General features: G+C 48.3%; 1 protein-coding gene across 2 annotated transcripts in view; it reads left to right on the forward strand.

Moving 5' to 3' along the window:
* Window positions 1-902: 902 nt before the first annotated feature.
* Window positions 903-26222, forward strand: part of ABTB2 (ankyrin repeat and BTB domain containing 2) — a gene marked incomplete at its 3' end in the record, with an annotated part of 170468 nt that continues 145148 nt past the window's right edge. The window contains exon 1 of one of the 2 annotated variants that reach the window (XM_081062649.1): window positions 903-2203. In XM_081062649.1, the coding sequence (XP_080918775.1) occupies window positions 1321-2203 (883 nt within the window). In that variant the 5' untranslated portion in view covers window positions 903-1320. The remainder of the gene's footprint in view (window positions 2204-26222) is intronic. The other variant, XM_081062650.1, reaches the window with a different exon arrangement.

A 26222-nucleotide genomic window follows, 5' to 3' on the forward strand; every position in this document is an offset into this window, starting at 1 on the left:
GTGCTAGGGACATTTCTTACCTTCGCATTCTTCCTGTAATAACCCTACACACACACACACACACACACACACGCACACACTCGCACCTCGGACAAAAAGGGTCCGCCTGACAGCACACTGTATTGTACAGATGTCACAGGGAAGTCACGGACTCGTGAGAGTCTCATCAGTTAGGACCCTCTCCCAAAGTAAACACTCAGGAAACTGCGTGTGTAATTTCAAGTTGGGGGGGTGGGGGTCTCCAGCCTCCTGGAGCCGGTCCATTTATCAGGTTCCAGGTCAAGAAATTATGTTCTGATTAGAGCCTGTATGACAACGTAAAGAACCAGACAGATTTGGGAGGAGAAGCAAGCAGGGGCGTCCTCCTCCCTCCAAATCCAACTGGAGTTTCATCTTGGAAAAACGGGAGGGGCTTGGCAGAAAGTCCAGGAGAGAGGTGGAAGGCCTACGTTGGCCCTCCTCCCCGGCACCGACAGCTCCAAACGCCGGCTGTAGTAGGACTTGAACGGGAGCGGCGAACGCCAAAAGCCTGGACGCCGGGAAAGGGGCAGCGCACCGTGGCTTTTTCTTTCAATTTTTCCTTAAGTCGTCAGCTACCGAGCCTAACCTCACGGCCCCTCTTTTCCCGGCCTCTCCTCCACCTCCCGCGCGCTCACTCGCTCTTTTTCTCTTTCCCCCTCCTCCTCCACGGTCCCAGCCGCCGCACCCGACGCCCGGCCTCCAGCCCCGCCCCTGCCGCCGAGGGGTTTCACCCGCCGCGAAGTGAAATCTACATAGTGACCGCCCCCCTAAGAGATCATTGGTGCAGCGCCTACCCGTCGCGGCCGAGGATTGGTGGGCCGCCCCAGGTTATTTGCATGTCGGAGGCTGGGTACCCCGCGGTGCGGGCGGCGGACGCCGCGCAGAAGTTTGCTCAGCGCTTTCTCGCCGGTCGGTCCCGGGCTCGCTCGGCTCCCGGAGCCGCCTCCTTTTGCCGCCGCCCTGTTCGCTCAGGATTCCTCGTCTGCGAAGGACAGACGCCCTGCCTGCGGGGAGTTGTGGTGGACAAGGGGGAGTGCAGAGGAGGAGCGGCTGGGACCAATTCCAGTGACAGCTTTGCGGCGGGACGCGGGGCGCGTGGGGCTCCGGCCGCAGCGAACCTCGCCTCCCTCCCCGCGGCCGCCGGGCGGGCGGGCAGGCGATGCGGCCGCCAAGCCCCGCGGCATCGAGAGGCAGGAGGGCGCCCCGGAGAGCTTAGACCTGGTTCCTGCCCGCGTGGGTCAGGGAGCATGGAGTTGTGAGCGCACCGCCCGCGGCGAGGCCGCCCGCGCCAGGCTCCCCATGGCCGGGACGTACAGCTCCACTCTGAAGACGCTGGAGGACTTGACCTTGGACTCCGGGTATGGGGCCGGCGACTCGTGCCGCTCGCTCAGCCTCTCGTCCTCCAAGTCCAACTCGCAGGCGCTCAACTCTTCGGCGCAGCAGCACCGCGGGGCGGCCTGGTGGTGCTACTCCGGCTCCATGAACAGCCGCCACAACAGCTGGGACACGGTGAACACGGTGCTGCCCGAGGACCCCGAAGTGGCCGAGCTCTTCTCGCGCTGCCCGCGCCTCCCGGAGCTGGAGGAGTTCCCCTGGACCGAGGGAGACGTGGCCCGGGTGCTTCGCAAAGGCTCCGCAGGCCGGCGGCCGCCCCGCTTCTCGGCCGAGGCGGTGAGGCGCCTGGCGGGGCTCCTCCGGAGGGCGCTCATCCGCGTGGCCCGCGAGGCGCAGCGCCTGAGCGTGCTGCACGCCAAGTGCACCCGCGCCGAGGTGCAGAGCGCCGTGCGCCTGGTGCACAGCTGGGCGCTGGCGGAGAGCTGCGCGCTGGCTGCAGTCAAGGCGCTGTCCCTGTACAGCATGAGCGCGGGCGACGGACTGCGCAGGGGCAAGTCGGCGCGCTGCGGCCTCACCTTCTCCGTGGGCCGCTTTTTCCGCTGGATGGTGGACACGCGCATCTCTGTGCGCATCCACGAGTACGCGGCCATCTCACTCACCGCCTGCATGGAGAACCTGGTGGAGGAGATCCGGGCCCGGGTGCTGGCGAGTCAGAGCCCCGACGGCGGAGGGGCGGGGGGCGGGGAGGTGTCCGCCGAGGCCCTGGAAATGGTCATCAACAACGACGCGGAGCTGTGGGGCGTCCTGCAGCCCTACGAGCATCTCATTTGCGGCAAGAACGCCAACGGTAAGCGCGCCGGCCCCCACCCATGAACTGGGTGGGGAGAAACCCCGCCTTGGGCTACCCAGGGGGTGACTTTTCTAGGACCAAGGTGGTGGGTGTGCCGGGACCTGAGAGGAAGCGTTTGGTCTGTGGATGGGGGAGTTGATTAAGTGGCTCTTGCCCGAGATGGTTTTGCTGGCGACCGACTTATGGAGGGTAAAGCCGTGGTTGATCTCCATCCTGTTCTGCGTGGCATTGTCACTGTCTGGGGGCTGTTCGTTGATTGAGCCTCTTGGCCAGGTCATTCCTGAGCCCCTCTTGAAGTGAAGCTTACTGCCCTGCGCTCTTTGCCGTTCTTCACTGGATCTAAAGTTGGCGTCTTTCCGGACAGCGGGGCACATTATGGTTGTGCTCGCTGGGTCTCCCCAGCCTCGTAGCAGCAGCCAGAGGGTCCAAACTCTTAAGACCTGAGCCTTGGATAAGTGGGATGGGAGGAAGGGAGCAGGAAGCCCAGGACTGGTGCTGCCTCCTTGGGCTTTGCTTGGTTGAAGGACGCTCTTCAGGCCCTTTCCTAGAAGGTGAATAGGTAGTGGTGGGTCCTTAACTCTGTGTGCCTAGGGTGATGGAACCTAGTGATTCCTGAATCCTCTCCCCAGAAAGGGAACCACATCCTGGCTCCCACAGCCTGACTTTTTAAACAGTCACCACCTAAGTGAGCAATTGATTAAAACCCTGTGTGGTATTAAAAATGCACAGCCACGGGGGCTTTCCTGATAGAAATGAAGACCCGATAAACCACATTATGGGGAAGAAGTGTGGGGGGATGGGCGACTGCAGGGTGTCAAGTCTGGGAAAGAAACCATTGGGTAGTTGAATTTCTCCCAAGGATGATAAAGCTTTGGTGCAGAAAGTAGAAGGAAAGCACTTGACCTTCTCCTTGGAAAGGTTTGGGTATGACATACTACTTTCAACAGCAAACTGCCCACCAGACTCCAATTTCAGGAGTCAGCAAACCATAGAATATTTGGAATGGTACTATGGCTAGACATCCTTGCAGTCTGATTAGAAGGCCATTTGGAGGGGCAGCTTTCAGTGGTAAATAAACAGTCAGTGGAAGAGACCAGGTGGATATTGTGAAATCATAAAGGGCGTCAAATTTAAACGTGGTTTAACATAATCATAATAGCTAAAACTTAAAATTCGCATTTACCAATGTGTCAGTCACTGTTCTTAGCACTATATACGTTAACTCAAGTAACCCTAGCAGCCCTATTAGGTAGATACCTATGGTGTTATCCCCATTATACAGATAGGTGAAACCAGGGTACCCAGCAGTTAAGTGATTTGCCCAAGTTTACACAGATAGTGACACGGCTGGAAATTGAACCCAGGCAGGCTCCAGAGTTGAAGCATTTAGCCATTGGAGAAGAGAAAACAGCTTTGTTTTTATTAGTCCCAATGCCAAAGAGAGCAGTTGACTTCTTAGGCCTCATTTTAAAGATAGTCTTTACGCACAAGCATGGTTGACTTTGACTTTCATTGGTTTTGTTTTTCATTCTGGCTCTGCCAAAGGAGATGCCTGGAATAGAAGAGCATTTACCTTTTAATTTTCTTCCTCTTAGGTCAGAATTGAGGTTAGTCCAGAATCACTTTTGATGATGTCACAGCTGATAATTGTGCTTTGCCCTCCAGGTTTGTGTCATCAACACCGGGAACAAGAGCTCCAGGAGAGGAAGTGGAGGGCAGGGGGACTTCCAGCCAGTTATCATAGCTCAGGGCAAGAGTTCTGAACTTTTGGTTGAGGAGAGGCCCAGACTGAAATCAAAGAAGTAAAGACTCCTAGGAGAAAAGACTGAGGCCCTAACTCTATAGACCAAACTAGAATAAAGGTGGACCCATAGGTGCCAAACAAACAGAAGAAAACAAAACCATGCCCTTCACGCAGAACTGGTGCCCTGCAGGTTGAGGAACTTCTCAGTTTTTCTAACTGCAAATTGAAGCTAGTGAGAGCAGCTAGCTGCCTCTCCCGGGTCCCTTGAAAATACAGAGTGTTCAGAAATTGCTAAACACAGGTGTCTTCCACTAAAGGGCTTATCCTAAAGGGCCATTTCTCATCTAGGGCCATCACTCCTTGGGTGGGTATTGGAAAATCATAAAAGGTGTCCAATTTTCTTTACGGGATAATTTCTCGACCCCACGATTTGACCTCTTCCCTACACCATCCCCCACCCCAAGCAATCTTTCTGAAGCCACTGGTAGTTGAGACAGCAGGATTCTGTGTGACAGACAGCCAGGAGCCCTGGGTGTTCAGAGCAAGCCTCTATCTCCCTCTGTGCATTTCCTGGTCTCCAGGGAACTCCCTTGCAGGCAAGGTGCACATTCACTCCCCCTTAGTAACATGGATGCTCATTTTTTATACATGAAAACCTGGGCATGGCCTCCGTCAAGAGTAACCAGGCTGATTTATTAAGTTTCTAGAGACAAAGTGAAATGAATGTTTAGTAGCAGAGCAATGAATTACTTATGCCTGAAAGCTGACTTCAGAGGGAAGCATAAACTGCTTAGGAAAGAAATGAAGAGATCCAACTCTTCGTTATACTAAAACAGGCCGGCAAAGGTGCCATTTATGCAGCTAAGTGGGCAATGGCTGCACAGGGGAGGGAGAGTGCTGGTTCACATTCTTGTCCTGCTGGTCTTCCCTTTAAATTATATATTTATTGTTGTTATGCCTGCTAATTATATAGCATGAGCACATGCATTTGACTCAGCTATATAGGGCTCCTAAACTTTTAATGTCTTCCAACCTGATCCATCTATTCCTGTCCATTACTCAGAGTGCTGGGCAAATGTGGTTGTGCTCGGTCCAAGATAGATGATAAAAGTTCTATCGTGTTTATAAAACATGATCTCATAGAGCAGCAGGCGTTCTGTATCCCTTGCTCATTTGGTATTCATGTCCCTGTTCCCAGGGCCGTGTCATTAAGTGATGATATCTTCGTGGCTTTCTTACGGGTGGTAGGGAAACCACTTTAATAGAGGAGTATTTATAAACATGGAGCTGGCAGAAAATAGAAACTTCTCCCATCCACGCCTGCTTTCTCTCTCTCCCCCCTGTATGTGAGTTTGACGCTGGGCATCTCTTCTGGGTTTTCTTGACCGTTTTTCTTCCTAGTAAGCATTCATGAGTGTCCATGGCATTTGAGAAAATCCTCTTCAATTCTGAGACTCTCGGTTAAGTGATAGGATTTGGATGAGAATATTCTTACTGCAAAACAGTAACTACAATGTGCATGAAGGTAGCTCTGTCATAGTGGTAAAGAACACAGACTTTGGAATCACAGTGATGGTTTGAAGCTCACCTCTGTTATTTATATGAGTGACCTGGGGAAAACTTCTGAACCATTCTAAGCCTCAATTTTGTTATCTGTAAAATGGGGGGTAATAACAGCACCTAACTCATAAGGTTGGTATGAGGACTAGGTGACATCACAGATTTAAAGATCTTAGCACATAGTAGATGCTCAATAAATAGTAGCAATTCACTCAACAAACATTTGTGGAGCCCCGACCCTGTTCAGCACTGTTTAATATGCTGCAGATTAAGTGGTGAAGGGGGAGGGAGGCTCCTCCTCTCGGGAAGCTTACAGACAAGTGGAGGAAACAAGAAAAAGTAAACAAATTGGAATTTACTCTTAGCAGCAAGTGTTATTAAAAAAAACACACAAGGTAATAGGATAGTGTGACTGGGGCCAATTTAACACCAACCAAAGAAGGCCTCTCAGAAGTTTCATTGACAATAGGCAATATATCAAAACTACTGCTCTCTAAGGACCTCTAGGCAAAAAAAAAAAAAAAAAACATGTCCTCTAGGCAAAAAATGTGAAGACTTTTCTGAATTATTCAGTTATCACAGGCAAGTCCTAACAAATATTGCAGCAGTGATGAAAACTCTTCTAGTTGTAGGACTCATTTAGCCAGGAGATTATAGGGTGGATTGCCACTGACATAATCAACTGAAGGACCAAGGGTTCATTGAGCTGCTAGTTGCTGTTAAATCAGTTTCTACACCTGGGTAATCTGAGGGAGGAGGGCAGCTTCCCATCTCTGACTATTTTATGGAAGCCAGGGGAGCTGGTAAAACTGAAACAAAGCTAGCTTTGGAAATGAAAACTTATTTTTTTCCCCCTTGAATGCCCGAGAAATGCAACCCAGCCTAAAGAGTTAGAGGAACAAGGCAGAGTTGTTCTGCTTCCTCCAGAAAGCTTTACTTGACTCCTCCATCCTGAACTGGAAGAGCCACCTCTCCTTGGTGTCAACCCAGCACCCAGAGCATATTCTGGAATCATTTCCTGCTTGTGTGTGTCTCTCCCACCAAACTGTTAGCTCACAGGCACGTGTCTCCCCTGTCCCTCGCACCGTGTGTGGCACAGTATGGCTGCTCCATAAATGTTTGTCAGGAAAACAATTGATCCCACCACACAGAATGTTCAATTCCAGAAATTTAATTTGAAACCCCTTAACACCTTGGAAGAACCGCCCCCCTTTTCTACCTTGGCAGGGAATTTCAAGTGCTTGATGAATAAGGCAGTGTTTGGGGGATACCCAAACCTTTAGGAACATCATTCAATTTTCTGATATCCGAATTTCTCGTGGGGTTCCCTGGGCTAGCCGTGATGAGCCCATGTAAGTGGGAGGGATTTCAGGGTGGGGATTCCTGCAGTGTGAGGTACCCAAAGTAGGGGCTTCACAGCAGAAATCCAACAGGCAAATGACAGATCCAAGGGGGATCTGAGTTAAAAGACGGAAGCAGTCAGATCCCCTAAGCAGAGCGGTACCCCATGCCCGCAGAGCTGCCCAGAGGGCAAGCTCTGTTGATGACTGTTGCTCGAAAGAGGTTGCATCTGTGTTCCACCCCAGTGGCCTCCATTCTGAGAATGGAACTAAGGTGACCAACTGCCAAGATGTGTTGGGACGCACAGACGACACTCAAGGGTCTGAAACAAGCCAGGGTCTCTTTACTACTAACCCCCGGGTTGGTCCTCATCCATCTCACCGTCGGTACCTGTCCTTTGCCAGATGGCAGTGTGTGGCTACTTTGGCCTCTGTTTCCACACCTTGCAGCCTAACAATGGGCCTGACCTTTGTGTAGCACCTTAAACTTTTGCTCATCTGTGCCCTCGCTGGGTCCCCCTAAAAACCCAGTGAACGGGATGCTCTTTCACAGAAGGGTGTCCAGGAGCCCAGAATTCACAGCTCCTGGTAATGGCCAGGCCAGGGCCAAGCCCCACATTGCTCAAGCCCCCGACCTGTGAAGAATCACAGAAACAAAGGTAATGAGGTCAGCGTGTAACCCCCTTCAATGGCGGCGAAGGTCAAACTCATAGCAACAGCATTACTTAATAGAGACCTTGTTTGTTCATGGCCGGGCACTTTCAATCCCATTAGGCCAGTGAATCATCACAACCAAGTGAAGACCAGACATCAGGGCCCAGGTGTGGATCTTCCTCCAAAGGATGTTGCGTTCCTGTGTAAATGCTGCTTGTTGGCTGTGCCAGAATGAGCCCTGTAGGTGCCATTGATTTTAAGGAGCCATTATTGCTGCTCCTGGGAGGGCAGGGAGCTCTACCGCCCAGGGAGGACCTTACAAGTGTCAGCTGCTGGGTAATCAATAAGCTCAGCTGAATGGAAACGCTGCAGCCGCCACTGGGATAGTCTTCTAGCACGGGGGTGAGCCCTCCCCGGGAAGGTCGACACACAGGAGAAAAGCACCCAAAGGGAGCCCGTGTTTACACCACTGGTCTCAGGAGCTCAGCTCACTTGCTGTGGAGTAGCCAGAAGAGCCTTTATGAAGGGGACTTTCATTTCCTCAGAGTCCCTTACAGGTGTCAGGCCAACAGCGCAATCTCCATGCTGAAAGCACAGGGAGAGACGGAATCAGCCTAGCAAGCACTGAAAGGTTTCAGCTTTGAAGTCAGAGTTGGGTCCCAAATGGCTTTGCCTCTCACCAGGGCCTCAAGCAAGTCGCTTCAAGTCTCCATTTCTCTACTGAAAACCGAGGGGCCAGGGCTGCTATGCCCCGTGCGTGCTCAGAGCTCCCGAGGTGTTAGAGCTGCTGCCGGGGTTCGAGGAAACAGCTCACGCTGAGTGTAATTCCTGGCTCCCTCCCTCGCAAGCTGTGTGACCCTGGGCAGGTTGTTTCACTTCTGTGCCAGAGTTTCTTCCTCTATAAAAGGATTTTTCAACCTTGTCACTGCTGACGTTTTGGATTGGATAGTTTCGGTTGTGGGTCTCTGTTGTGCTTTGTAGGAAACTTAGTCGTGCTCCCCCCTCCCTCTGCTGCCAGTCACGACCATCAAAAATTCTCCAGACACTGTCATATGTCCCCTGGGTGGGGCAACATCACCCCTGGGTGAAAAACACTGCTCTATCGTAGGACTGAAACAAACACCCAACTGAGAATTGTTGTGAGGATTTAGTAAGAGTCTCGGTAGGGGACTTGGCTCTGTGCCTGGCACATAAAATATTCTAATTATTGCTACATTTTTGCAAATTTGTGTTGGATGCATTGGTAATGTTTGCTTTTGCCAAAATGGGAGTCTCTAGTGCAGGGGAGGATCGTGACCCAAATCCCATGGTGACAAGTATTAGTCACACTGCTTTCCTTGGTGACGGACAGGTAGAAGGAAGTTACAGAATGTGGAAGAAGCAGCCTGGCACCTGCTCAGGGATGGCTCGGTTGCCCCCCAGAGGAAGCAGGCTGGCAGTGGGCAGTGAGAGCAGACCCCTCCCTCTGCACTCATGCACGCCCCTGTCAGGATGACAACGACAGTGCAAACCCTAAGATCCAGGCTTTGGGGAGCCATCGTGCCGTGGATATTGGACCCCGCTTGTTGCAGCTGCCAAATCCAGAGCCACAGGACTGCAGGTGTTTTGTGTTTTGTGCTTTGCTGGCCTGTCACATAAACACACTTTGTGGTCATCTTGCTTGTTTTAAAAAAGGCCTAAATGGTTTTGCAACTTTGGCGGTATGTTTGGTGCTGCATGTGGCACTGGGAGGAGAAGCTTAAGAAACACAGTCCAAGTGAGCCTGAGAAATGCCACGCTGGCCGCATTAATCAACTGCTTCCCAAGCGCTGGCTCCATACCAGCCAATGCAGACACACTGGAGGAGGACAGGAACTTACGTGGGCTGTCAAGGAGTTCAGGGTCGAGTAGGGGAAGCAAAGCCCGTGGATGGATCCTTGCACAGGATTGTGTGTGGTACTGCGTTCCAATGGCAGGACCCATGCTGGTAACCTCCACCTCCTGGGGGCCACTGCCCCCCCCCCCCGTGCTTCTCACCCCAACACCCTCTGTATGGTAGGCACAGTGTCCACCCCATAGGTGGGGACCTTGAAGCTTTTGGTGACTGGAGAGCTCAAAGGGAAGAGATGCGTCTTGGCTGGGTGGGTGGGAGGGAGTCAGGGCTGCTTTGGGGAGCAGTGGGACTTGGGCAGGTGGAGCTGTGACGGGGCCGGGGAGGTGGTGCCGAGAGCTCGGAAGCTCCCAGACAGAGCAGAAATGGTGTGAGCAAAGACCTGGACGCCAAAGTGTGTGTTTTGGAAAACAGCAAGTAACCTAACCCCGTTGGGCTGGAAGGTTCAGAGGCGTAACAGGGGGGAGCAGGGCAGATAAGACAGAAAAAGGAAAACTTTCCCACATCTTTTATCCAGATGTGACGAGGCCTGCCAGAGTGCAGGGAAGAGAGTTTTCCAATACTTATTTGTATAATTCAGAAACCGAGTGCGTCTGCTGCCCCACTCATCGTAACCGCGGTCCCAGGCCTCCCATCAGCCCTCTTGTTGATTGAAAACTTGACCTCACAAGTGCCCCAGGCCGCTGTCCTAGCAATACGAATAATGCAAGAGGATTTTCACGGAGCGAACTTAGGTTGAGAGGGCATGAAGAACAAGGCTTCAATCAACTTTGCTTCTTCTGTTGAATTTGGCTTCTGACTCAGCCTTGCTTCTATGGCCCAGCCTTTTAGGCCAGTGCTAATCCCAGTACAGAATGAACCCGGGGCTGACAGACTCATTAGATGAGGCCGTTGGCTTCACTCTTGCCAAGGTGAGATTCTCACACATAGAGGTGAAGAGGGGCACAACACAGCATGTGATAAGAGGGGCCCGGAACTTTCTTTGGTATAAGTCTGATTTGATATGTTCAGTCTCCAGTTTCGAGTTTATCATTTTGGAACATAACATCTCAGTTCTCAGAGAGGTTTAGTCACTTTTCTAATTCTTGGTGAAGGTGTTTCCAGAGTATTGATAAGAAAGATTTCGATCATGTTCCATGTTTGATATTGTGGAACCACCATGTAGGTCAGTGCCAGCTGCATTGGACTTCCTAGGAACCAGCTAAATTCCACTGACAATCATAAACTGTGATAGATCATCAGTGGCTTAGCTCATAACTTGGGTGTGAGTCCTTTTCTTGTCATGTGAACAAGAGAAATTGCGAACATTTTACAAAAATACATCTCTAGTCATTTGTGGTTCATAATTTGGGGCCCATTGTTTGCTTTATAAAGTGAGCTGAGGTTGAGGGGTGTGCTCAGGCCCATGCTGGAAAGATTAAACAGGAAAGCTGAACTTGGAAGTACCAGCGATGCAAGGTTGGGGGTGGGGAGACCTTTACCTTGGACCACAAAGTCTCTACACAGACCTTTCAGTGCGTGAAAATCACCCCTAAAATTGAGGCCAAGCTTTTGTTGAAAACCTAAGTGTTTGTGTGTTTTTTTTAAGTCTGTATCTTTTAAAATATAAAAATCAGTATTTTTGCTGTGAGGAGAGTTGTTAATAAACACAGGCTGAGGCTTATGTGCTAAGCGAGTGTGTGTCCACAAACTTCTAGGACAATCCAGTTCAGAGAGCAAAGGATTTGGATCCAGAAAATTCTGGGTCGGAGCTTGGCCCCTCCATGACCTGGCGTGAATCACTCCATCTTCTTGGCTCCCTGTGCCTTTGTCTGTGGTGTGAAGAGGTTGGACTAGATTCTCCAAGGGCCCTTCTGTCTCTGATAATGTTTCTAGACCCCACATGGACACTGTGAAATCATTTTCCTCATGTCGAGCCCTGGAATTAGGATCCTTGGGAAAGCAACACGCCAGATGGAGCTGGATGTGCTCTCTGCAGACCTGGCTGGGTAGTCGGCCTGAACACCGTCCTTTGTACACTGGGATTAACTGTGATTGCTGTCCTTAGAGTGTTTCTCCCCTCCCCCCACCCCCTTTCCTCAGAAGGATGAGTTCTGTCTACTTTTGGCCGACCTAACACTTCAGTGCTCCACAGCTGTGTCCAGGCCCCGGCAGGCCTGCACTGTGGTGAGATTGGCTCCGAGGTGACTTCATACTGCCGGTGTTTGAAGCCCGCCTACCCAGACTCGGGTATTTATAGCAGGGGAGCAGCTTAAAAAAAAAACATTAAATATGCTACACCCTTCTTTCTACTATGTGGGACAGAGACAGGCATTGTGAGGAATTTAGAAGGCAGGGCTATATAATCCAGCAGGATATTTTTAAATGCTGTTTGTTGCAGTTGGCAGGACCGGTGTTTCAAAGAGGAGGGAAAGTGAGAGTAAGTGAGGACCACAGGCCGCCAGGAATTCTGAAGGCTGAGGCGTGGAGCTCCGAGGTGGAGGGGCTCCGAACCCTTCCTTACTCCACAAAGTTTGAGCAGGGCGAGGCCAGCGGGGTGGCTTGTCATCCCTCTTCCCCACAGCTCATCCACCCTGCAAATCCCAAGTTGAAAATTAATAAAATGTTTTGGAGAAGACAGAATAGACAGCCCAAAACAATTGCTGCTATGAAAGCCAGGGTCCTAGTCTTGCTGTTTGAAACTCATCTCAGCAGCTGGGGAAATCAAGTTGCACGTGGGGACCCAGTTTGGAAGGAAGTTGCTTGCAGCTGTTGTGCTGGACATAGTCCTAGGATGAGCCAGGCAGGCAGGCCAGAGCAATGCTGGAACACAATTCAGTAGCAGGGGAGAGGGCCGTCAGGGTAGAGAGAGCTGTCCCTGAAGGGGCGTCAGAGGAACCGCGCCCCTGTCTGGTGGATGCCTGTGAACTGTCCTCGTGGGTTTTCTACCATATTGGTCTTTGGTGAGACAGATGGTGATTACAGCAGAAGGCTGCAGGGATTCGGGACAGGGGAAAGGGCAAGAGTTTAGTTAGGGATATCTCCACTTGTCCATTCAGCAAATATTTATTGAAGACTTGCTGGGCACTGGGTACTCTTGCAGGTCTTGATGATAGAACAGTGAATAAAAGAGACCTGAAGGAGAGGAGGGTGCAGGCCGATGGATACGGAGGGAGAGAGAGGCGTGTTGGAGGGGTCACAGCGAGGCCAGCCAGGCTGGGGACCAGGCAGAGGGAACAGCCAGTGCCTGGTGGGTTCCAGGAGAGCAGTCTGGCTGGGCTGGGGCAAGCCTGGGGGTCGGGGCGTGTCGTAGGGGCGGCATTGGAGGGGTGGTTAGTCAGAGGGGGCCTCAGAGGCCATGGTGTACTACTTGGCTTTTCACCAAGTCTGCTGGGAGCCATGGAGGGACTTCAGCATGGAAGTGACATCATCTGATGATTTGCATTGTCACAAGACCACCTCCTCTGCTGTGTTGGAAATGGACTGCAGCATCAGGGCGACCACGTAGAAGGCTTTGCAATAAACAGCTTGAATGTGTGAGGGAGGAGAGGAATGAGCGCGATACCAAGGATTACGGTCTGAGCGACACAGAGAAGGAACGGCCATTGCCTGAAATGGGAACCGTCGTGCACGGAAGAAGCAGGATTGAGCCAAAGATCTGAGTGTGATGTTGGTTGCTTGTCTCAAACTTAATATAGAGACATATCAAGTAGGAGGCTGGCCCCCGGATCTCCTTGCCGGGACTCAGAGGCCTCCTTGAGCATGCTTAATCAGACTATGACGGATTGAAACGCCCTCCTCTGTCCTCCCCAAGGGCAGGCGCAGCCCCCCAGGGCTGGGTAGGGCCTCGAGCAGTGGAGATTTAATTTTCAGTCTGATAATTCTTTGGTTGGTGGCCTTAAGAGCCCCTGAGTTTTGCTTTCTAACTTCTTCACAGGCAGCCAGCCGCCTTTCACGAAGATCATCAAATCTCTGGTTTCCTGTCATTAGCATGAGGTCTGTGTAATTAGGTCTGGTCGCCCTGTGCATTGCGGGGACTTGGTGCATATCTCCTTCAGTGCTGAGCAAGTGACACTCCATGTCAGGCAGCTTTGGATTCCTGGAGGTCAAGGCTGGGTCAGAAGTTTAGCCAGAAAGAGAACCTTCTTGGGTACTTGGAGGAATCCCAGAAAGGCTTTGGAAGTATCCGGTGCCTGCTGATGGTCTGACCTCAGCTTCTCAGTGGGGGCATGGTACCACGGGGTGGCTAAGAGATGATACGTGAAAGAGTCACCACTGCCCGACTGCCAACTAGTTACTGTGTCTCTGACCCTCGGTTTTCCTCTTCTGTTTAATGGGTATATAATGGTTCCTATCTCATAGAATTATTTCAGTGACTCTTAACCCTGGATTCACATTAGAATTACCCAGACAGCTTGAAAAAATAAAAGTGTGTGTGTGTGTCTGTGTGTGTGTGTGTGTGTGTGTGTGTTTGGGTGTGTGTGTGTCTTACGGCCCCACCTTCAGAAATTCTGATAAAAATGGCCTGGAGTGGGGCCCAGGCAATGTGGGTAGAGATCTTGGGAGAGTCTGTGCTCAGTGAGTGCTCAGACATTAGCTGTTGCTGGTGGTAAAAGAATCATTGTGCTGGAGTGCTTATTTCTGCCCCACCCAGGATGGCGACTTTCGCTCACTTCACAGCTATGCTGCTTTGGCTCACTCATCTGGAGGGATCCCGGAAGAACACCCAAGGGAAGCCTGAATTGTTAGGTTTGCGTGGAAAGGGCAAAGAAAGATCTAGAATGGCAGTGGCCTCATCTAATTTATTTATCACACTGGTAAATATGATGGGTACTACTAATTCCATCTTCAAGAGGAGGAAACTGAAGCACAGAACGGTTAAGTAACTTGTTCAAGGTCACACAGCTAATAATAAGAGGTAGACAATGTAATCAAACCCAGGCAGCCTTCCTCCAGATTCTCTACTCTCCAGCCTTGCTGTGTTCCCTCCCCAGCTAGAGAAACCAAGAAATCTGAATTCTCACTTCTGATCCCCAGTACATACCTATCATGGGCCTTTATAAAATACAAAGCCATATGCCACATACTTCACATGTATGACATCATGTAATTCTTATAATCGCCCAATGAAGTATATACTTTTCTTACTCCCATTTTATAGCTGAAGAAACTGAGTCTCAGAGATGACAAGGTGGCATCGCTAGCAAATGACACAGCAGGGTTCCAGCCAAGGTCTGTTGGGCTCCAGAGTCCTCATTCACCCTGCTGCGCCCTTGGTTTCGGTCCTCCAGAGTGGCCGGGGTGGGGATGAAGCATATACCGTGATTTCCTGAGCAAAGAAATCAATGGGTTGGTCCGAGAAGGCTAGAGGAACTGAAGCAAATCCAAAGCATCCCTCATTGCTTCCGAACAACCAAGCCATTTAGGTGCCTCAAAATAGTAACATCGCTCAGGGGGGTGGCCAACCTGACAGGCCTGAGGGCTGTGGCGTAGGTATTTGTTTCTCTGGTGTGTAAAGATATATCCTGCGAAGCTGCTCTTCTGTTGGTGTGAATGAAATTACCTCTGAGAGATTGTGTTGGTTGCTTAAAATAGTTCAAGAGGAAGAACGTTTGGAAGCTGTTAGCTCCTTGAGTCTATTTCCTCTTGATTTATGACATCTCAGCGAGTACTGGGCCTCTTCTTGTTTACCCTTCTGGCTTTTCCTTTCCACCATATTTTAGCTCTTCTGTCATCCTAAGCCAAAGAAGTTTGTCACCAGGAAAAGTGACGTCCTTTTCTAAGCAATTGGGAGCTCTCTACACATTTAACTTTGTCTTTTAAAAGGAAAAACCAATGAGGTGAGGACACTTGTTTTGGAATTGGCCAATTCTCTCTTCCAGTTGCAAAGATTCTTATGCTCTAAAGCTCATAGCAACGATGTTTGCTCTGAGGTGAGAAGACTTTATTATTTTATTCATTAACACTAAAGCCTGCTCTGGGATATATGAGTTTTCTTACATCCTTTATCGTGTGGTGTGTAGGAGACCGGACATGCTGTGAATGAGGGGAGCTGCTTTGTTCAAAACTGCAGCCACAGGCCATGTGAGAGTATTTAAATTTAGCAAAATTCAGTAAGGTTAAAACATCATTTCCGCAGTCACACAAGTCACATTTCTAGTGCTTACTCGTCACCTGAGGCTGGTGACTGCTACACCAAACAAGGCAGCTACTGAACATCATCATCACAGACAGTTCTGGGGGACACACGGCCATTAGAATGGGTCAGCAGGAGGTCACTTGGGGCCAGCTTTCTGGGTTTTCACAGATCTCAAAATTTGAACCATTCTCCAGCCTCTCTAAAGCCCTCTGTTTGCAGAAACAAGAAGATTCATGGAAGTGGAAATTCAGGCCATTGATTCTTGTGGCTCTAACCTCTGGACCCTTGACACCAGGTCAGGATTTATGATTTCCAAGCTGTGTGGCCTAGGGCAAGTCACTTAGCCTCTCTGAAGTTGTTTTCTTGTCAGTGAAATGGTGATTGAAAAATACCTCCTAGGGATTTTTCTTGAGGATTAAACCCAAATGATGAAATGTGTATAAAACACTCAGCAGAATGTTTGCCACATTGTAAGAACTTACACCTGTTACAAAGTTTTCCATGCATTTTCTCATTTGAGCCATATAGTATCCTCCAGAGGTAGACATTGTAACTATTTTCAAGATGATGAAACAGGCTTTAGGGAGTACTGTTGCTACTGTTACTGCAGTGGAGCCATACTTGAACTTGAGTTCTGCTTTTTTCCTCCACGGCTCTTTTGGCCTCCTGGGCTATTGATTGACCGACCCCCTTAACGTAAGTAAGAGGATGTTTGTTTCTTTGAACCTGGAGCTAGGGTTTCCAGGCGGGAATTCCTGCCCATTCTCAGGAATTTTTTTTGCTTTCCCGTTGCCGAATCCTGAGATATAAACTGTTTTCTGTTCTCCACAATGAATCGTTTCCACAAAGTGACAGCCGATACTACCAACCACCTGGGTTCAAGGAGCCGATTTTCCGAATTTCCCAACCAACTTTTCTCAGGATTCGGGAATGGGAAAGCGAAAAAAATTCCTGAGAACAGGCGGAATTCCACCTTGTAACCCTACCTGGAACTCTTTGGAGCTCACTTTCATTCAGGAACTGTCTGTTCCTTCCACCATTTGAGGTGAGCTCTTTTCAAAGGCAGTTTGCCTGAAGATGGCCTGTCTGTATCCGCTTGGAGAACTGCCATCAGGAGAGCTATACAGAATCTGTGACTCCTCGGAACTTGAAGTTTACTAGGAAGGTTAAGGTTTTTCGTGCCCTGTGGTCCTTTTGCCTCCTTTGCTGTGAGGAATAAGCCGAAGAGAACTCTCAATAGGATACTGGCAGACGGTGGCTTTGGAAGTAGTGTCCCTTGAGAAGAGTAGGACAAAGAGGGGACTCTCTGATAGATAAAGGGGTCTGAGAGGATATTTGCTTGCATCTGGGACCTGAGCTCAAACCCTGACTCTACTATTCACTTCCTCAGATCATACAGCTAGTTTTTTAACCTTTCTGTGCCTCAATTTTCCCAACTGAAATGGGAGTAATACTGGAACTTGACTGGCATGGTGGTTGTGAGGATTAAATGAGACGATGCAAAAAAAAAAAAGAAAGAAAAGAAAAGAAAAAAAGGCGCTTAGCCCAGTGCCTGTCACATAGCATCCACCAGATGCAAGTGGCTGTTGCCATCCTTCTCTTACCCTTACTTCCGGGCAATGGCATTGAATGTATTGTTTGCATTTTCTACTTGGGCATGTATTTATTACCTGTCTAATCAAAAGTCGCCCAGAGGTTATTAGGTCTTAAAGTGAATGTCTAAGTTAAATTTGTGTATCATGGGCCTCCACGTGGTCTTTTTTCTTCTTTCCTTTCTTTCCTTCCTTCCTTCTTTTTTCCCTTCTTTCTGAAGAACGGTGGGAGTACAAAGCATGATTCTGTGAAGTTGTCTTTGTCAGTACCTCACTGGGTAACCTCCAGCTTGCTTCCCTCCTGCTGGTTTGGGCTGAATAACTAGTACCACCCAGTCAAACAGTGTAATCAGAGCTGGATTGTTGCTATAGGATTAATTTATGGTGTGAACGGCCCTTATAGTTATACAATTGCCACTGGTTAGCCCACATCCAGAATGTGCTAAATCTGCACTTGTAATGAAATCCAAATAGCTTGGAGTCATATGTTGGGACTCCAAGGGAATCCAGTCATTTTCATCACAATTGTTAAAAGAGATGGGCTTAAATTAGGGGACTCCAAAGGTCACTGCGAAATGGTGAGATGCCTACCTTCCTTCTGCAGATGGCTCTACTGAGGGCGGTACCACTCTCACAGAGAAGTGTCTGACAAAAGAAAAGATGGACGCGGAGGCCGGATGTTGCATTACTGTGTCGTTATTTGTGTAACTTGGGCCCCACTGTGGGCCTTCCCGGACTGATGACCGTTGTCCTTTGTGCAGCTTCTCGGCACTGACAAATTACTCGTGGTTAATGGGTAACTTGGACTCTTCTTCACAAATAGTTGCTTCGTCAGTTATCTGTGCTGTGGTCTCCTCCATTTTCAGTGCGGGCCCCTCAAACTTCAAAAGAACATGTGTACCTTCAGCATAAGCCCACACATCTCCTCCTTTAAAATGCAAGCAGTTCTTAAAGCAGTCATTTCCTGACCTGGCTGGTTGCTCAAACATCTTGAGGCACTTTTAAAACTTATTTTCTGAGACTCACCCTGGATATATATTAAGTAAAAGCTTCTAAAAGTGGGGCCAGACCACTTGTGTTTTTTTCATATGCTCCTCGGGCTATTCACAGCTGAGTCCTTCCTGTATCACTTGGAGTTAGGTTTTGAATTCTGGGCTCCTTTACGAGTATGAACGGTGCAAAGGTCCCCTTTGAGAGAGAGATGGCAGGAGAGGCTGGTCTGTGAGGGTCTCTGTGAGCAGTGCAATGGAGACCATGGTTAGAGCAACTGAGCAGGAGGTGGGGAAGGATGTTGCCTTAGAAAAGAGAGTGGCAGCCAACATTTATGGGGTGCCATCTTGTTCAGTCCTCTCAGCCCGACTGCTAAGGTGGTGGTGATACGGACACAGGCGGATGGGGCAGGATTCTAAGTGATTAGCATGGGTTACTCATGAACTCCCCATGACAGCTTCGGAGGTGTAGGTGCTATGATGTATCCCCACTTTACAGATGAGCAAACTGAGGCCTGGGGCCAGGTAAAATGACTTGTCCAATGTCACACACGCAGCAGGTGGTAGAGCTAATATTTGGGGTTTGTGCTGTCCAACCTCAAAGCTCATGCATTCCATTGCTGGAAGCTGGCTGGAGTTTTAATCACAGTTCTTAGGTTATTGGGAGGGGGTCAAATAATAATTGAAGAAATTCCTGTATTGTAAGTAGAAAATTGGCGTTTTTTTCAGAAGGATCCTCTGTGCCATCTTTCCCCAAGACACTGACTGCCCTTTGGCCTTTCCAGCCCTAGCTTTTGGAAGCTGTTCCTTTCCCTCCACAGACCCAGGCCCCGGTCTGAGACCTGCAGCCAGTCAGCTATGCTGCTCTTCATCAAGGCTGTCTGTATTTTGGTCTGTGTTGCTCCTTCCCTTCTCAGCCCCTGAACACAGCTCTTCTCCTGGGACTGAGGCCCGGCATCAGGGCCTTCCTCCATAAATAAACACATCGGTTTCTGGGAGTTCTGCAGTCACCACCAGGGTGTAAACTCAGCACAGACCTCCTCTTAGCCAGCATCCGTCCTAGCCACTTGTACTCCAATGGCTGTCTTCTGTAGGCCGAGGGGCATACTCCTTCCTGATTGAGGGTGTGAATGTACAGCTGGACTGCCCGGGTTTAATTCCTGGATGTGCTGCTTCCTTGACAAATTGCTTTGTGTCTCTGCCTCAGTTTTCTTATCTGTAAAATGGAGCGAATATTACCTACTCATATGGTAATTGCAAGCATTCGATGCATGATACCTTCTAAAATGCTTGAAACACGGTGTGGCATTAAAGGGTCCAGTATGTTGGCCATTATGACGATGACAATGACGATGACGACTGTTTGGGGTGGGGATTCTTTGGTGACCCTTCCAGCATGGTGAGGGAGCCCACGCATATATGTGAGCACATCCTGCGTATTACAGTGGGAAGAGCAAGGGCTTTGGAGACAAATCTGGGTCTACTCCCAGCTAAGCTGATTTTTCAGTATGATACTGGGTAAGCCCCTCAGCATGTTTGTTTTGTTTCGTCCTTTAATCTGTAAAATGGGGATGACAGCGGCACCTGCTTTGTGGTGTTCTGAAAGAGAAATGCAAAAGCGTCAGCCAAGCTGCTCACAAGGTGCACAGGCTCAGCTGGCAATGAATGAATAGGAGATTATGTATAGCATGATACAATGTTTATAAAGTTACGTTTTCAAACTGTGCTGAAAGGGGTACATCACAGGCGCAATAAATACTGTATAAAGGAGAAAGTGAGGGGATGGTAAACACACGCGATGATTATGTTGTGTGGGGAGAGGGACAGGAATGATCTGAGGGAGGGAGGATCGTATGGTTTTAGATGTAGAGGGTCGTCAGGCTCTAGCTTTGGTTTTGGAAGTGAAGTCATATTGTTACACCCTGTTTCTCCGAAAATAAGACCTAACCGGACCATCAGCTCTAATGTGTCTTTTGGAGCAAAAATTAATATAAGACTTGGTCTTATTTTACTGTGAGACCTAGTATGATATGATATGATATGATATGATATGATATGATATGATATGATATGATATGATATGATATGATATGATATGATACGATATGATATGATATATTACCCAGTATTATATAATATTATCATACCCGGTCTTATATTACATTATATGAGACCCGGTATTATGTTATGTATGTTATGTTATGTTATGTTATGTTATGTTATGTTATGTTAGACCCAGTTTCATTTTACTATAGTAAAATAAGTAAAATATAGTAATATAAGGGTCTTATATTAATTTTTGCTCCAAAAGACGCATTAGAGCTGATTGTCCGGCTAGGTCTTATTTTCAAGGAAACACATTAACGAAATAAAAGTGGTTGTGAGCCAGGGATTATTCTACATCCAATGTGTGCACCTGAAGTTAAAAATTTAGTATTCTCATTAGGTTTATTGAGCTATTTATTATTATCCCGTGAACCCCCAGGACCACGCCACAGGCCACCATTAATGCCTTTTGAGATTGCCTGTCACCTGCAAAACGCCCTGAGAACTGCGCTTTTCGACCTCCAGCCACAGTGGCTTCCACACAGGGAACTTGGAACTGCAGGGATACTTAAGTTGCCTTGATTCTTAGGTTGGTGCAGGTCACACACGCTCCTGTGTGTGTCTAAAATAGTTAAACAAAGACAGGGTTGTTTTTGTCCTGGCCATACCAAAACAAAAGGCTTCATTAGAATCACTTTAGGAACATTCCTGTTAGCCACTCGAAGACTTTCTTTCCCAGGCAAGGAAATGTTTGGGTTGGAGCTGGCAGTGTTTGCCTTTGTATGATCTTAGACCTCTCTGCTTTCACTGCCACCACCAAGCATGGTGACCTTGGCCTGTGGCTTTGCTTTACCTGCAGTTCCTTCCCTTAACAGAAAGGGGAAGCATGAGGGTGCTTGAGACACCCAGTCATGTGCTTCCTCCAGGCCCCTGGCGGCTGTGTGTCCATGTCCTCCTGTCTCCACTCTCCTCTGGGTTTGACAAAGTAGAGGAGAGAAGAGCATAGGTGTTGGAGTTAGGGAAACCTGGTTTCAATTTTGGGATCTCACCGTGTGATGTGAGGTAGACGCGTGATTTGTTTTCCCTTATTTTAAATTGAGATACGTCAAGTACAGAATCTTACATTTCCTTCAGCTTGATGACGTTTTACCCAGACACACACCTGTGTAGCCTACCTAGGTCAAGATCAAGATCTAAAGTATGCCCACCCCAGGAGGTGCTCTCAGGGCCCTTCCCTGTCGGTGCCCACACCCCACCACAAGTAGCCATTGTTCTCATCTGGTGCCCATCCATTCGTTTTGCCTGTTCTTGAACTATAAGGTGTGGATACATTATCAAACCTTTCTGAGCCTCAGTTTCTTTATTTTTAAAGTAACAGTGCAGTGCTTGTGTTGCAGCATTAAGAGAATCAAATGAGACAACCCATGTAAAATCATTAGTAAAATATATATCAAACTGTTAACAATCGGGTAAAGTTGTTTATTGTTTATTATTGCCGTGGTCGACTCCAAAACGTTACCCATTTCTTCCCCAGAGATGCAGGCCCTTTTCCTCCATGCTAACTGTAATTCCTGTCTTTCCTGTACCCTTCCATGCCCTGGGACCCCCAAACACACTTCTGAGATTGTTCCATCCGTGGCTTTCAGGGTTTTTTACTGAAACCAGTTCTTCTTGCTTAATAAGGCAGAGGAAATAGGCAGGAAAGCAGAGTTCTGCTGCTTTTGCCTCTCTTTCAAAGAGGGTCTGTTTGTTCTAATAGCAAAATCAACAGAGGCATTGCTGGCGAGCTGGCTGCACTGGACATACTCCACTGGTGGGGGGTTCCCTGGACGCCAGGTTTGCTGAAGTGCCAGGAGTCAGTCGTTTTGAGGTTTCAGAGCAGTGGGAGGAGCCACCTCTTCCAGCTCCTCAGAAAACAAAACAAACCTCTACTGTGATTGCCTGAAATTCTATAATTATAATTTCATTCCTTAAGGTCAAGGTGGGGAAAAGCATAAGTATCCTGAGTTGGGGGATGGGGAGATTGTATGTAGGGGACATACATGAGTGATGTATCCCTTTGATCTTAATCCAAATGGTTTTTATTGTGTCCTTTCCTCAGGGTGGGTCTTCGCGAAGGAGAGGGTAGACTATGCATTTGGTGGGTGGCAGTGAAGAAACAGAAGGCAAATACTCCGATGTTGTGATGTGGTCTAGCACTAGGTCTGCCCACAGGCCATGCGACACACATTTCTAGAATACCTACTTGATGTCAGGTGTTGTGTCAGAATACAGGTGGAAAATGATAGTCCCTGGTCTTTAGGGAGAAGCTGCGAGTTGGGAAACAAGAATTAAAGAGGCATTTGTAAGGCAGCTTGGTGTGTGCTGTGTACTTGGAAGACCTGGGCCCCTAAAGCAGGCGCCCGGGGTTATCCCGGTGCTGGAGGTAGTGTCATTTGGGTTGAGGTCTGAGATTAAATAGAATTTAGGCCTCAGACTTCAAAAACACGTGAGTCACACCAGTGTGTCCTTGGGATACTCAGGGAATATTTTCTAAGGATAACTTCTGTCCACTGCATAAATGAGATTTGGCTTTTACTCACCTGCTTAATGCTTTGCTAGTGACAAGGCCGTTGATTCCCACCCTACCCCACCCCCCACCCAAGAAACCTTGCAGCCCCTCTGCCCTGTACAGTGGAATTTTGAATACATGGGTCTTCTGACTCTGTACAAGACTTTCATTTCCCTGTGAGGTGAGTGAGAGCAGCTGGATGGGGAGATCCATTTGTAAACAGAAGACTTTATTAGTAGTAAGAGTTTATGAGTGAGAGACTCACCCTGCCCCAGAACCAGAAGAGAGAGATGCGTCTCTTATTGAAGAAGATACCCACTTGGCATCCCTCACGTGGCCAGTCATTGTATATGGGGCCGGCATGCCAAATTTTTCTAGTTACCATGGGGCCCAGACTTAGACAGGAAATCATGGTAGGATGGGAAAGAGTCCAAAATACACACGGCTGGTATACAGGCAGCAGTTAGAAAAGAGACTAATAGAACAATCTATCTATTTTCCAAAACGAGGACTGCAAAATCAAATGGGTTGTTTTTCCAAGACTCCTTACTTTTTATGGACCTGATTTTCAAGCTTCAATTTTTTCCACATTAAGCCATACTTAGGTTATTCAAAGTGACCCTTTTGTATGTTTGTGGGTAGTAGGTCTTAGGCTTGTTTGTGTGTGTTTTGAAAGCTTCTAAACGAAAAAGTCCCTTCAGTCTGTGGGGGAACTTTTCCCTCAAACACCTGGAAGGAATATCTCTTTGGGTTTACCACAGCTGTCTCTTTCCTGTGAGCTGCCCATTTGAAACCCAGCATTCCCTCATTTTACGGGAGGTACCAGTGGAAAATAGGAGGGGTCCACTAGGCAGCACTGCTCAGCGGCTGGGTTTCTTGGAAATCTCTGCTGCCAAATCCAGCAACTAAAATTTCTCATTCATAAAGAAGCACATTTTTATCCTGCCTGTAAAGTTGTTAAAAGAAATTGAAAAATCAGGAAGGGATCTTACTTGTACTTTACTTGTACTTACTTACTTGTACTTTTGCAGATGTAGCTCTGGAAAAGTTCAGAAGCGGCCTGAGTGTTCATAGCTTGGGAACCGTTCCAGGCCTGCAGAGGAACGTTTCATAGGTCACTACTGATAGCATTTTCCATGAACCACCCTGATGTACTTCTTGGGGGAATGTGCTAACCTGTTGACGAAATAACATTTATAGCATGGGCTTTGTACCCCTGTATCCCGTTAGCACTCTCTCTCTCTCTCTCTCTCTCTGCTGGGTCAGGTATAATTTATCGGTTGAATTCAGTTCCTTCAGTTTATAGTGTTGACCACACAGTGTGACATTATAATCATGGCCAATTTAGGAGTGAGAGGTGATGACAGTAATCTCTATGATGGGTATAGCGCCGTGTGGTTTTTGCAAAGTACTTTCACATTCTTTCTCATTTGATCTTACAGCTATTAGAGCTAACATAATTGGGTCTTTACTATACATCAGGTGCATTGCTAAACACTTTACAAACCTTATATCATTCTTAAAACGACCCTTTGTGGTAATACTCAGATTATTCCCATTCTCCTGAAACTGTGGCTCAGAGAGGTTAAGCCTCTTATTTGAGACCATGTAGCTAGTTGAGGGTGGACTAGGGATTTGCACCCAGGTCTACCCAACTGAAAGCTCATGTGCTAAATACAGTGTGTGGTACTGCCTCCCATTCTTCCTGTGTTAGAGCAAGATGGCTTCATACTCCTATGGAAGAAACTGAGGCTCAGAAGAATTTGTGTAAGGTCCCAGGGCCAATGAGTGACTCAGCTTGGACCAGAAGTCGGGTCTCTTGAGGGACAAGTGCTTTGTCATTACCCAAGACGTGTTCACCTGAGCAGTATTACCCAAATGAGGTCACCGGCGTTTCCAAGTCAGTAGCCACTTGGTCACAAATGGCCAGTCCTGGACTCATTCTTCAGGGAAGGCTAATGGGAAGGAATTCTGGGAATCCAATGCATTATTCTCATATTCTAGTAATTCAACTAAAGCTAAGAAGCTATAAAGTTGCCTCTTATAAGTGCACTTCTGTTAAAAATTTCTGTACCTGGGTTCTTTGCAGGTTGCAGACACATTTAAAACCAATGAACACAAAGGAACGTGTTCTGGCTTACTTTAAAAGTCCTGAAGTAGGGTTGGCTTCAGGGGTGCTTTGGTTCAGGGGTTCAGTGGTATCTTTGGGTTCCTCTTGCTTGCTCCTCTGGATTCTGCTCCTGGGTTGGTTCCATTCCCCAGCAGCCTTTCTTTTGTGATTATAAACTGCCTGCAGCTGCCTCAGCTTTCAAGCCTAAAACCAAGGCTTTCACTGATGGCTCAGACAAAAATCCTGGAGTTGAATCTCCTTGGCTCTGATTGGCCCGACTTCGGTCACATGCCCACCATTGAGCCAATCACTGGAGTCCAGCAGCTGCATGCGTTACCCATGCTGGGAGGGAGGACTGGGGATCCTCCTGGTCTCAGGACTACCCGTGGGCTGTGTATAGCAGAGGAAAGAATGGGTGCTGTGGAGACGAGATGCTGCGCTGGGGCTGGGAGGTCCAGAGGGAAACGTAGAATGGAAAACCAGTCTCACAGAGAAACACACCTGCCACCTTAGTCTGGGCAAAGGTAACTTTTTTATTTGAAGAGTTTCAACAGATCATTAATGCAAACAGGAAGCTCACAAGTATCTTTTTGTCACAGCTATGAAAGCAATTAGTATTTATTGTAGTTACGGACTTCAGTGTGTATTTGTTCTAATGTAACCTTTCCTCTCTGGAAGAAAAGCAGTTCTTTGGAATGCCTCTTAAATATTCAGATTACAGGGAGAGAGCCGTCTAGGTCCTGAATAGCTGGCAACGGGGGTTACTTCTGTCTTCACTGTATCTTAAATTATGCCAGATGAATTGAAGTGCCACTTCTCTTTTCTTCCAATCTGTCTCCAACTCAATGCCACCTTGACGTGCTTCAAGTTTTAGTGAGACCATTTGGTCTAAGCTGCGTGTTGTCAAATATGATCCACAAGTTCATCTCACAGATCCTCGTTTTTAATCAGCTGCAGATGCAAATAGAAGGTGTGACAATGTTAGAGACCACATGTTTTCAGGATCCTGGACGGCTTGGTGGCTAATTTGCTTTCCATTTCAGAACGAAGCCAGACAAGCAGGGGTGTTATTAAATGTTCCTTTTGAAGTACCTATAGCTAATTAGATCCAGATAGTGCAATGTTGAGCCAACAAGGGTTCTGTCAGTGCCTGCCCTATGGCCAGCATCTTGTAGGCAGCATGGAGGACACAAAAGGAGTGGTTTCTACCGGGGAAGAATGAATGATCCTGTTGCAATAATAACAGGAACTGTTTATTCAGCAGTTACTCTGTGCAAGCCCTGTGCTAAGGGCGTAGCATACATTGTTTTATTTAATCCTCACACCACCAGTAGCAGGGTAGAGGAAGCAACAGAGGCATGGAGAGGTGAACCTGCCCCAAGTTACCCAGCAAGGGAGCTGCAAAGCCAGAGCCAGCAGCCCTCACCCCAGTGTCGCGGATG

This window comes from Rhinolophus hipposideros (genome assembly GCF_964194185.1).
Source record: "Rhinolophus hipposideros genome assembly, chromosome: 10".
Taxonomy (NCBI): domain Eukaryota; kingdom Metazoa; phylum Chordata; class Mammalia; order Chiroptera; family Rhinolophidae; genus Rhinolophus; species Rhinolophus hipposideros.